This window comes from Canis lupus, chromosome 28, assembly GCF_048164855.1.
Source record: "Canis lupus baileyi chromosome 28, mCanLup2.hap1, whole genome shotgun sequence".
In the NCBI taxonomy this organism is placed as follows: domain Eukaryota; kingdom Metazoa; phylum Chordata; class Mammalia; order Carnivora; family Canidae; genus Canis; species Canis lupus.
In genome coordinates this window covers 455,870-468,445 of record NC_132865.1, presented here as the reverse complement: position 1 = coordinate 468,445, position 12,576 = coordinate 455,870, and the positions used below count along the sequence as shown (strand labels likewise).

The window sequence follows — 12,576 nt, the reverse complement described above, 5'->3', positions numbered from 1 at the left end:
ATCGTTACAATCCTTAACCCAGTCTAGCAGAGGCAGGATGATTTAACATGTGGCCAATATTACAAATTAGACTCTTTAGTTTTTTAAATGATAAAATTCCAAACTTCCCACTTATCTGGTTACATATAAACACATGAGCCTTTTTTGAAGCAATAATATAGAATATTCATTCATTCAACAAATACTTGTTGAGCACCTGTTATGTGTTCTTGGTGCTGTTTCAGGCACCCTGTCCTTAGGGAACGTACATGCTTCCAAATATCACACAGAACATATTTGCACTAAAAAAGTATTTGTTGTTTATCTCAACCTCAGATTGCACTGGTATCCCGTATTTTATCTGGTCACCAAGGCTGTCCTCATGCTCAGCATGGATGGCTGCACTTACGTGACTGGGAGTTGGAGCTGGCTCTCAGCGAGGCTGCTTTCTTCATATGGTACGTCAGCCTCAAGGAGACTTGCCCCACATTTTTACATAATCGGTCTCAGGGCAGCAAAAGGTCAAGGGGACAACTGTGAGGCTTCTTATGGTTCATGCTCTGAAGTCACAAGTGGTCAGTTCTGCCAGAGTCTATTGGCCAAAGATAGGCCCAGGGCCAGTTCAGATTCAGAGAGTAGGGAAAGAGATTGTGCTTCTTGGTGAAAGGAGTGTCAAGTTCCCACTGAAAAGGGCCATGTGTATAGGAAGCGGAAGGATTTATAGCCGTTACATAGTCTACCTCCGTACATGCAAAAGGAAAAATCCCTGCGATCAGGAACCAAATGTTATTCCAGGAAGGGACAGACCAAGAAGGTAGATTCTTATCATTGGTACAAAAGAGAAAAGTGGAGCAGAATAAGGGATTAGGACGTGTTCTCAGGAATGTTGTGGGTGGTCTTCTTTTCTCTAAGGTGGTCAGGGAGACCTTCTAAGAAGAGGACATTTCAGCAGAGCCCTGAAAGGAGTGAGAGGAAGAGGGGAGCAATCAGAAGTAGCAAGTGCGAAAGCTTCAGGAGCCCAGCGTTATGGAGGAACTGAGGGTGGCTGGAGCAGGGGAAGCGCAGTGGAGGTTAGTAGGAGGTGAAGTCAGAGAAGTTATGGAAGGTCAGGCTCTACCTCCATCTGGGGTCTTACTGGCAAATATGAGGATTTTCCCTTTTAGCCCGAGGGAAATGGAAGCCACATGGAGGGCTTGAGAGAAGAGAAGTAGCATCAGACTTAGGTTGTTTTTTCAATTCAATTATAATTAACATACAGCGTTCATTTCAGGTGAACAAGAAAATGATTCAACGATTCTATACATTACTCAGTCCGCATCATAATTATTTTACTCTTAATCCCCTTCCCATGTAACCCAGCCACCCCAGCCACCTCCCCTCTGGCAACTACCAGCTTGTCTCTGTAGTTGAGCCTATTTATTTTTCTATTTGTCTCTGTTTGCTTGTTTGTCTAATTTGTTAAATTCCACATGAGTGACATCACGTGGTATTTGACTTTGTCTGACTGACTTATTTCACTCATCCTAATACGCTCTAGATCCATCCATGGCTTCTGTGTAGAGACTGCACTGAAGGATGGCAAGGGCTGACCCAGGGAGACAGGAGGCTATTGCAATACTCCAGGCATTGGAATGACCGTGGCTCAGACCAGCTGAGAACAGTGGAGCTGGTGAGAAGCCATTAGACAGTAGATCTGTTTTGAAAATAGAGCCGACAGGATTTGCTGACAGATTGCATTTGGGATGTAAAAGAAGAGAGGGGTCAAAAACGTTGGGTTGCCAAAATTTTTAGACTCAGCAACTAGAAGGGTGGATACACGGTTTACTGAGTTGGACCCTCCCCATAAAAGGCAGACAAGACGATCAAAGGCAAATATCACAGATGCAGGACAAGGCAATGTGATAAGGAGCCATGAGCCAAAGAATGAGGGAAGCTTCTAGAAGGTGGAAAAGGCAAGGACACAGATTCTCCCTGAGAGCCTCCAGAAGGAACCAGCCCTGCCAGCACCTTGGTCGTAGCCCAGCAAGACTCATGACCTTCAGAACTATTAGAGAATAAATTTGTGTTCTATTAAGCCCATGAATTTGTGGTAATTTGCTACAGCAGCAATAGGAAACTAATGCAGGATTAGACGTTTAAGTGGAGGTGCTGAGTAGCTGTTGGATAGGAGTCTGCGCTTCAGGAGAGAGGCATGGAAACATGAACTGGAACTCATCGCGGTGTAGATTTATTTAAAACGATGAAGCTGATGGGAGCAGCCACAGTGAGTGTATAAAGAGAAAAGAAGAAGCCTTCGGATTGCTTTTGAGCACCCCAACATCTAGGGATCGGGGAGATGAGAAAACCAGCCAAGGAAACTGAGAAGGACCATCCGGTGGGGCACGAGGAGAGCCAAGCGTTTGAGGTCCCACAAGCCAAGGAGTAGGCAAGTGTCAAATCCAGCTCCATCAAATATTTGCAGTTTAATGCTCACTAGTGATTTTGCTAACTCCTACGAAATTTCTCGGAGGGACAATTGATATTTGAGAGCGGGATACTTTGCAGAAGAGCCTGTATAAGCTCCCCTTCGCTCTTGGAAAGCTCCCTATCGGGACAACACTATTTGGGTTCTTAGAACGGTATCATTCATTCAATTATCAATTTGACAAGTATTATCAGATGCCTCTTGGCTAGGCCCTGCAGATACACTGATGAACCAACAAGAGGGGCATCACTCAGGCCAAACCCCACCTCCTCTAACAGTCTCCCCAGTTTTGTTTTTTTTTTTCCAGTAGTTGCCCTCCCGTCTTGGTACATGTCTCTTTCATAAACTCAACACACTTAATATCAGTTATTGCCTCTGCCGGGGAGCAAGCCTATCTTTGTCATCTTTATATACACACCCCTTCCCAGGCAGGTCGGCAAGATGGTCTGTTATTAAATCCAGGAAACGTTTGCAAGAGTAAGGGGGTGATCCTACGAATCATACCAAGACCAAGGATATAAACTGGGACTACCCGGGGCAAACGGGATGTGTGGCCACCCTACGCCCTGTTGCTATCTCCATAACTGTTGAATAAATACCGTTTGCTCCTGAAGAAACACCTTTACTGAAATATGACTTAATATGTTGCTTTTTGCTCTAATTGAGGATCAATATGTAGGAAATCATGTTAGGAAAAGTGTTTCTGCCTCTTTTGTAAAAACCGTTATCGGAGACTCTATGAGTTTGTTCAATGTTCCTCATAGAAGGAGCCACATAATAATTCCTCTTAGAATTGAGTGCCGGAGAAATTGTTGCTTTTTTTTCAAGAAGCTCCTTTCTTTTCCTAGATAGTGAGAGCTCTGTGATACATCAATCTTCCCTCCTACCCTGCCAGGGTGAGCTAGCGCTAAATTATATCCTCACACTGCTGATAGGGTATCATGTCAGACTTCCTGGTTGTGACTTTCTTTATCCTTAAACATTTTTGAGCACCCACTATGTGCTGGGCTTTGTTGTTTCAGCTGCCGATATGGCAGACGTCCAATCAGATGTGATATTTGCCTTCGTGGCATTTTCTTGGTTCTGGAATATTTGAATACTTTTAAAGTATGACATTAGGATCGTTTCTTTTTTTTAAGACTTTATTTATTTATTCATAAGAGGCAAAGAGAGAGAGACAGAGACATAGGCAGAGGAAGAAGCAGGCTCCCTGCAGGGCACCCGATGTGGGACTCGGTCCCAGGACCCCCAGGATCACACCCTGAGCCAAAGGCAAATGCTCAACCACTGAGCCACCCAGGTGCCCCTATTAGGATCTTTTCTTATAGGAAGTCTTTACTCCTTTCTGGAGAAGGTACGTATTAAAAACAAATTGGGGGCACCTGGGTGACTCAGTGGTTAAGTGTCTGAGTCTTGATTTTCACTCAGGTTATGATCTTGGGGTCTTGGGATCCAGCCCCATATTGAGCTTTATGCTCAGCAGGAAGTCTGCCTAAGATTCTCTCTCTCCCTTTCTCTCTAAAAGGGAGAAGGCGTGCTCGCTCTCATGTGCTCGCTCTCTCTCTCTCAAATAAATAATCTTTTAAAAAATGGAATCAAGTGCAATAGCCCAGCACATTAGATAAGGGTATGGTGTTGTAGGAATAGAAGGCTGGGGGAGGGGTGGGCATGAAGTCACTTGAATAGACCAACCTCTGTGAAGCTCATATTATCATATTACTGTGTTTTTCTCTATTGTGCTTTTGAAGAAAAAAAAAAGGCATGACTATGAAAACAAAATAACGTCTAAAACCGTATTTAGCATCTTTACCAGTATTAGTGAAGACTGCTTGATCAAATAAAGCATATGAAAATATTGTCATAATCCCAAGTACAGGCTGTAAAAAAAGTGGAATGAAGGATTGTGTTCTAATATGATATGCCCTAGGATTGAATGAGTATTTGGGTTCTAGTACATGGAATAGTCTATTTTTGCAGGACATGAAAATAAATACTGTATTTTTTAAACAAATAGTCTGTCCACTTAGAGGAAGATGAACTCAGCTGTTATTCTTAGAGAATGCCGTAAAGAAGCTGCTGTAGTCTTCCCAGCCAGGAAAAGGGGATTAGAAGTCAACTGGAAAGCGGTGTCTTGGCTAGTAAAACACACCGTCAAAACCAAGAAACTTGTCTTTATGTTTTTTTTTTTTAAGATTTTATTTATTTATTCATGAGAGAGAGAGGCAGAGACTCAGGCAGAGGGAGAAGCAGGCTCCATGCAGGGAGCCCGACGTGGGACTTGGTCCCGGGTCTCCAGGATCACACCCTGGGCTGAAGGCGGCGCTAAACTGCTGAGCCACTCGGGGATCCCTCTTTATGTTTATTTAGCATGTAACGGTGTTGAAGAAGAAAGTCAACTGAAGGACGTTTCCCTCATTTAGGCAATTTTGTTCTTCTGTTTGAACCCGGGGAAGAATGGGAGTGTGGTGGGTGCAAGAGGAGACATGGCCAGGGAGACGCCATGGGAAGGCGGGGTTGAGGAGGATGGAGAATGAATAAGGCAGGGGAGGCTCCTGCCACAAAGCTGGCTGTGCCGGACATGTCTCGTCTATGGGGACGTATCGAAATGTGTATGAATCTGGTAGCATGAAACACTTGACCAATGCCTTTTATTAAAAGAATCAAAATTTCTTTGTGGAGGCCTGAGTCCCGCTGATTCTAAGTGTTGATTATGTTGCTTCAACGTGCAGGAATAAAATTAAAAACTGCGATTGGAATGAACCTGCCTTGGAAGCCTGTTGAGTCCGTCTACTGAGCACCCTGGATAAGGCCGTCCTTCCATTCCTGAGGAAATGCGGGTACAGCAGTCGTATTTCCTCTGCGATACAAATAAAATTCTTGTTCCTCTCAGCCTATGTTTATGCAGTATTTTCAGCCTTCGCACTTACCGTGGTTGCCATAGTGACATTTATGGAGGGGTCAGGTGTTCTCAGTGCGTTTCAAGGCTGTCTCGGGGCCTTAACCAGCTCGAGAGGAGAATTCACTGGATCTAGAGTGCTTCGAGGGACATTGTAAAAATTGGATTGCCTGAGAACGCAGGTTCGTCTCACGACAGAACCCTTCCGTGCACACACAGAGGGTGATAGGGCTGCAGACGGATCTTCAAGGGTCACTCATTCTGTCCCCGTCCCCGGACAAGCCGGTGGCTGATCCACATTGGGTGTCTGCAGCGTCCATAGGAATGTGACTTCCCTGAGACTGCCCCCCTGAGCCCCTGAGCCACAGCCAGCCTGGCTGTCAAATAAAAATAACCTGTGGCCTTGTGCCTTGTCACCATCCTCTCCTGGTTCTCTCTTGGGGACACAAGGATGTTCAAGACGGAATGCTGGCGACCCTCAGAAATAGAAGGCTGCGCTTCAGGGTCCATGTGACCAGAGAGCAAAGCCTCCTCTTGGCCTGTTATCCAACACGACAGCTGCTTGGGCTGAAGTGCTGTGAAGAAAGCCCAGCTCCACCTCCACCCCGACTGGGAATTCCGAGGTCACGTGCGCCGCTGGAGAAGACGACAGCCACGGCGCAGAATGTCGTCCGTGCTTCTGGGGACTTGTGCTGAGCCCTCCACTGACCAAGCAGCGGCATCTGTAAAATATTACATCGTGGGTGGGAGAGTGGTAACTGGACCTACTCGGCTCCATCAGGATGGAGCCGATTTCTTTGAAGATTGAATCGAGGAGGCGACATGATGAATTGGAACAATTAGGAGTCTCTGGTTTTCATCCGATCTTGGGACTGCAGGTTCACCGTAGGGTAAAAACCAATGACACGTCACCTACATTATGAGAAAATAAAAGCCTCAAATAAAGGAGAAGCCAAATTGGGGGAGAGAGGAGATGTTGTTGGACGTGAGTCTATATTTCTGAAGAAGAATTGCCTGGAATTTCCCAAAATCCAAGGGCACAAACGTCATCTTTTGCTGGGGAAACAGCTCTCCTCTTGGGTCTAGGCTGCACCCAAGGAGCGCTGCTAGTTACCCGCCTTGTTCGTCTGCAGAGTGACCTGACCCCCCCACCCCAGGACTGAAGAAAGAAAGGAACGGTGATGGGAGGTGATCCCCGTGCCAGACTGAGTCCTGGAGCCTGAGCGGTCGTCACCTGACCTGACGACGCCCGCCCAGGCCACCCGGGCGCATCCCTTCCTCGCATTATGTGCATCACACGGCACGAACGAGTTTCGTCGCCCCGGACAGACAGCTGTCCTCTGTGTCCTGAGGGCCTGGTGGGCGCCCACGGAGGGCACCTGGCTGCCCAAGCTGTGGCCTCCTCGCCCCTCCGCCTCGGCCCCTCGACCCCTCGGCCCCTCGGCCCCAGGCCCTGGGAGCAGGCTTCCCCACCCCGGAAGCGGGACGAGCGCTGCGGGCCCAGACAGTTGGGTGACGTGAGCGGGGCTCCACTGCCCTGTCGCTGCCCACGAGCAGCTTCTCCAGTGACCCCGGTGCGTCCCCAGCAGCTGGCGGTGCAGCGGGGACCAGGTGTTGGTGAGGGGCAGGCGTCCCAGCGGTGACCCGCTCACTCGCTCCGGGGTCCTGGTGCAGAGGCGTCGGGGTCCGAGTCCTTAGCCGGGTGCTAGCGGTGAGACAGGGACTCCGTAAACAACAGTCACGGCCGGCGCGGGCGTGTTTTCTTAGTGCTTTAGTGGGAACAGATGGAGATGTTTATATATAAATAGAAAACAATAGAGTGTTGCCATCAGGGCAGCAGCAGCTAATAAAACTCTACACACATAGAAATGAAACACGTCTCCACCTACGCCAGAACTCCGGGTTACCGACATCTGCACATCTGTCTAATTCAGCTTGAAAAGATGTTTTGTTATTTTAGGGTTTTTTTATTCCTACTTGGAAGGAAATTGTGGGGAAAGGGTTGTTTGCTTTTTTGCTTTTGTTTCGTTTACTCCTCCCTCTGCTTCATCAGGTCACGTCACGATCTGGGATGATCAGTTCTGCCCGAGGAGACCTTGTATTAGGATCGTGAAAAGTAACTTGAAGGTCTGTGTATTAGACTACAGACTCTGTATTTTTTTTTTATTTTTTTTATTATTTTTATTTATTTATTTTTTAAGATTTTATTTATTTATTCATGAGAGACACAGAGAGAGGCAGCGACACAGGCAGAGGGAGAAGCAGGCTCCATGCAGGAGCCCGACTGGGAGTCGATCCCGGGTCTCCAGGATCAGGCCCTGGGCTGAAGGCAGTGCTACACCGTTGAGCCACCCAAGCTGCCCCAGACTCTGTATTTTTTAAATTAAAGGTGAGGACCTGCGGCCTGACGATTGGGAGGAAGCGATGGCAGGCCGGGTAGCGGAGGGGTTGAGGGCTGAGGCTCTGGGAGGCACACCTCGGCACTGGCTGCCACTACCCCACCTGTTGTGTAGAGAAGAAGCTGGGAGGTTATATATAAGCTGCACGAAGGACACAGCTGATGACTGATCCATCCGAGGTTCAATCCCGCTCTGAATAATCCCAAAGCCCATCCATCCCCTCTGTCTCCGGCTGCCGCGGGTTCCTTGGGGAGCTTCTCTGGGTACCTTATTCTCTGTGTTGCTGGCAACGTGCTGTGACGTTGTACGGGGGCTTTTGCAAAGCGTGGAGCCCCCATCCCTAGGACATCTGCTCACTTGCCGTTGAAGACGGCCAAGAAGTCCCTAATGCACATGTGAGGGGTCCCGGTGGCTTCAACTCATGCAGCCACTTCCACTTTGGCCCACAAAGGTCTTTGCTTTGAAGGTGCTCAAAGCTCCACGTGCACAGGCTTAGTACCCGAGCTTTGGTGAAGCGCGCTTGTCCCGCCGTGCAGATGGAGGAGCCACCGACCAGGATGACCGGCCTCGTGCCCAGGAAGGCTAGTCACCGCCCCGACGTGTGGCCCAGCCCTGCGAGGAGTAGAGCTCCGGGGCGATGTCCCCCTCCCCGGGCTGCTCTCACAGCCAAAGTCCTACGTAGCCCCACCTGGACCTAAATGGCGCCAGATTAGGGCGCTTTCTGTAATTCTCTCCTTAGAAGGATGGGATCAGCCTGCAGGATGGAAACCCTCACCTAGAAGGTGATCCGCTTGTGTTTTCGTTTGCAGATATTGTGTTTCTATTCTCCGTGCAGGCGATAGAGTGGGGTCGGGAGCAGCAGGGCCTATAAGGGGAGAAGGTTAGGATTGCCAGACGCCACCAGCTCTCTGACCTCGCACCACGAGCCCTGAACCTGAGACATCGATGCAGATATTCGGCATATTATTAGCTCAGGTGCTGCTGCTGTTGTTGAGTAGCCCCAGCTGAAAGCTGAGATGACAGGCCTCAGGTCTTTCTCTGAAGATCCCCGTGAAGACGGAAACCCCTTAGACATGAGGGTGCAGATATGAGACGGCGTCTGCTTGGTGAACTGTCTCCGTCCACTGAGGGGGGCCCTTGATGGGATGAGCACTGGGTGTTACTCTGTATGTTGGCAAATTGAACACCAATAAAAAATACATTTATTTAAAAAAAAAATAACAGCAGCAACAACACGTTGGCTTCCCGGGGCCACCCTGTGGGTCCCATAAAAGCCGGCAACGTCCTCTCTGCCCTAGAAAAAAAAAAAAGCAACCCTCCAATTGTTATGTAAGTGGAAACTCATTTGAATTTGTAACAGGCCGCACCTACCCCTCCACCATGCAGCCTGGAGTCCTGGAGAGCACAGGATCCCACACCCCAGCTCTACCATTTGCAAACTTTGCTTACAATCCCTTGACCTCTCATCTTCAGTCCTTTTCTGTAAAACAGCATCAACCGTCGGAACTGCTTTGTGTACTTCACGGGTTACAGAGCAGATAAAAGGAGATTGCAAATGCGAGAGTTTTCTAGAAGCCCCGTACACCTGTTACTGTTGACTTTTCTAGCTGATGAATAGGGAATGACTAGCAGCGCCGTCGAGGATAGCAAGGGAGTAACTCAACCGGGTGGTTGTCGGTGGTAGTTGATCAGCTGTGGAGACGCGAATGGCGTCCTGGGAAACAGGTGGTTAGGCCTGACACTTGGGAGCCCAGGGCCGTGTGGCGGCTGTCGTGCAGCCCGGCGGCGGGTGGGTGGCGTCCTGCACCCTGGCCCTCGCAGGGCCGTCCAGTGACGTGAGGGACCCGCGGGCTCTCTCTGCATCTGGAAGGAGTTTCCAAGCCAGCGGCCTGACTGTTGCCAGGGTTGCAGCCGTGGCTGCGCACCAGAGAGCGTGGAGGTTCACGCATGGTCCTGTTAGCCCCGTCCCTGGAGAGCCAGCAGATGGAGGAACCACAGCCTCAGGAACCCAAGACCGACCTGTCAGTTGGATGTCTTTAAGCCTCAGCAGAGCTGACGATTAGAATAAGATCAAATACCTATTAGAGGAAAGAGGCAGAGAAACCGGTCCTCGGGGCGTCCCTCTGTCTGTCCGAGCTTGGCGGACGCCGCGTGGAGGTACCTGCCCCGGAGGAGGGATCCGACCCCGCTTCCCTAGGCATTCGCGTGAATAACCGAGTGACTGCAACACGAGGCTTTGTATTTCCTTTCATCATATTTTTTTTAAATCCTTCCAAGTCGACTCGAGTGTGGCAGGTGGCAGATGGAGTAATCGCGCATGTCTGAGGGCTCAGCTGATACGCAGAGCAGACCTGGGGCAGGGGCAGGGGCAGGGGCAGGGGCAGGGGCAGGAAGGGCAGGAGACGAGGCCTCCGCTGGCCGCCGCTGGGCGGTCCCGGGGAGAAGGCGGCGGCAGGTAACGAACCACACCTTCTCTCTTGCGCGTAGGCCAACGTCTCCAACTATAGCCTGGTGATGGAGTCCGACCTGGGAACCTTCCTGCCCTCTGGGCTGCAGTTCACCGGCAGCGACGAGGCCAGGGCCATCGTGGAGGAGGTCATGCGCCTGCTGCAGCCTGTCAACGTCACGCGGGTCTTCAGGGCCGGAGAAGGGACGGACATTAACTTCTGGATCCAAGCCGGAGTGCCCGGTAAGACCAAGAGACGAAGGCGGTGCTCTTCAGGTACTGCTACTGGCCCAAAACGACGCGGGTCCAACACGCCCGGCAGTACCGGTAGGCCTCTTACCGCACGGAAACCCGAGGCTCGGTCCATAAAGCATAATCGGATGGTTTCTAGACTTGGAATAATAATATTCATTTGTGTTCATTAACCTACTTGTCTTTTTCCGAATCATAAGTTCCTCATTCCCAGAAATTCCGCTTTAATGATTCCGGGATAGGGCCTGCAAATCTGTTCTTGTTTTTTGGTTATTTTCTTTTTAACAGGTATGCAAATGGTGATCCCATGACCAAAATTTGAGAAATAGAGTACAAGGCAATTATTACCACTGATATGATTCCAGTTTTGGTTCTGTGCTAGGAAATCTCTGACCCAAATAACCCGCTACCTAAATCCCACGGTATCTGAGGTTTTACCGGCAGAGCTTTATTTTTTGAGGGTTGGGTGCTTCCTACTAATCATTTGTTTCTTAACGTGGACTCTTGTGAGAGGTTGGACAGAAACTAATTTCCCCTGATCGGTGATTTATTAGGTTGATATTTTTAAGACAAATCCTGGGCAGGGGTGAACTTACGGAATAGGAGTAGGCCTCGGGAAGTCACAGAAGACAAACTTACACCACTTCACCGGTTTGACCTAGACTGGCCACAGGAAGGGGTCATTGATGGTAGCAAGCGTCTGTGACCTGTAGTTGTTCCCTCATTATATCCATAATCGAAAGCTTTGTTAGAGGATCTCTTTGTAGATTTTTCTGTATTTGTGTTATGCCAACAGGAAGTCCAGAAGTCCAACTTTTCAATAGTTTTAGTGTCATTGTTTCCAAAACCATTTCTGTGGCTATAAAACATTTCACAGGTTTGAAAACAAAAGACAAACAAACAAATGAAAACCAAAAAACCCAACTATCTCTCCCTAGATCCACCCACTCCCGCTCTCCCCCTTCCCCAGCCCTCAGAGTAGATTTCAGTAGCGCACTGCACGGATTTAGGATCTTTAAAAAGCTTATTCTTGAGATATCGATTTTTTAAAAAAGCACATTTGAGGTCTTAAGGTTTATAATAATGTTTCATAACTAAAAATAGAAGGAGCTTTCCTTTATTCTAATACAAGGACCTTGATTCTCTTCGGTGGTGTGTGTATGTTTTAGCCACACTGAAATATCTTGAAACAGCGTGTGCATTTATGGCGCTGTGCATCATCTGGACAGATCGGAGACTCCTTACATAGCTGTCATTTTTAATCATGATCAAGGTCTAAGGGGAGGGAATCTGCCCTTTTAAGTTGTTGGGATGATTTGAATTCTAGATTTTTCCTGAGCCTAAAGTTTTTCAATAGGAGTCTTCTTAAAAACTGGGAAAATCTGAGTTAGTTTGCGGGGTGGTGGATGTGAGGAAAAGACTAACAGACTGTGGGTGAACTGGAGTGAAGTGGGAGGCGGGGCTGGGGGTGGGGGGCGAGGAAGAGCTGAAACCCAAAACAGAAGTGGAACAAAGGGCCTGGTACTCCCTGCTCCCAGGGATTGCTGCCTTCTGCTGCATTGGGTAACTGAGAATTTGCTCTAGCCTTATTCCTTCCTTGTAGATTTTCGTAAGAATGGTTCTGTTTGGAATTAACAGGTTTGTCTGATTCCCTTCACAAAGGTAAGGGGGCCTTTTCCCTCTTGCCGAGGTGGGGACACGTCTGATCACCAGCGAACGGGAGTGAAGTGAGGAATCTGAGCCCCATTGTGGTTTCTAGAGAATTGATGCAAGTTACCGTTTACTGGGTTCCCATTACTCATCAGGCGCTCTGTGAGGCTTTGGCAGACGCTCTTTTTTCTCCATACAACCACCATCCTAAGAGGAAGGTACGATGATCCCTGTTTCGCAGTTGAAGAATCGGACTCAGAGGGGCTAAGTAGCTTAGCCAAGGCCATCCTGCTCCAGAACTTACCCTGAGAACAGGCCACTCTGTTTTCAAGGCTGGTGGCCCTTTTCCCACAATGTGCAACAACGCAGGCGAGTCTGGAATGCCGAGATGGCCTTCCCTATCTACGGCAGTGTCTGAAATGTTTGTCTTACTCAGCTCTTGCTTATGCAAAGGATTTCAGTACATTCCTGCTCCGGAAAAATTTACCCC

At 48.8% G+C, this 12,576-nt stretch overlaps 1 protein-coding gene across 3 annotated transcripts in view; it reads left to right on the top strand.

Annotated features, from left to right (window-relative positions):
* CPQ (carboxypeptidase Q) overlaps window positions 1-12,576 on the top strand; it is a 407,631-nt gene that overhangs the window by 325,384 nt on the left and 69,671 nt on the right. For 2 of the 3 annotated variants that reach the window (XM_072803825.1, XM_072803821.1), the window contains exon 7: window positions 10,226-10,427. The exons of the other annotated variant lie outside the window; for it this stretch is intronic. In XM_072803825.1, coding sequence (XP_072659926.1) covers window positions 10,226-10,427 — 202 coding nt within the window. The remainder of the gene's footprint in view (window positions 1-10,225; window positions 10,428-12,576) is intronic. 3 annotated transcript variants of the gene reach the window in all.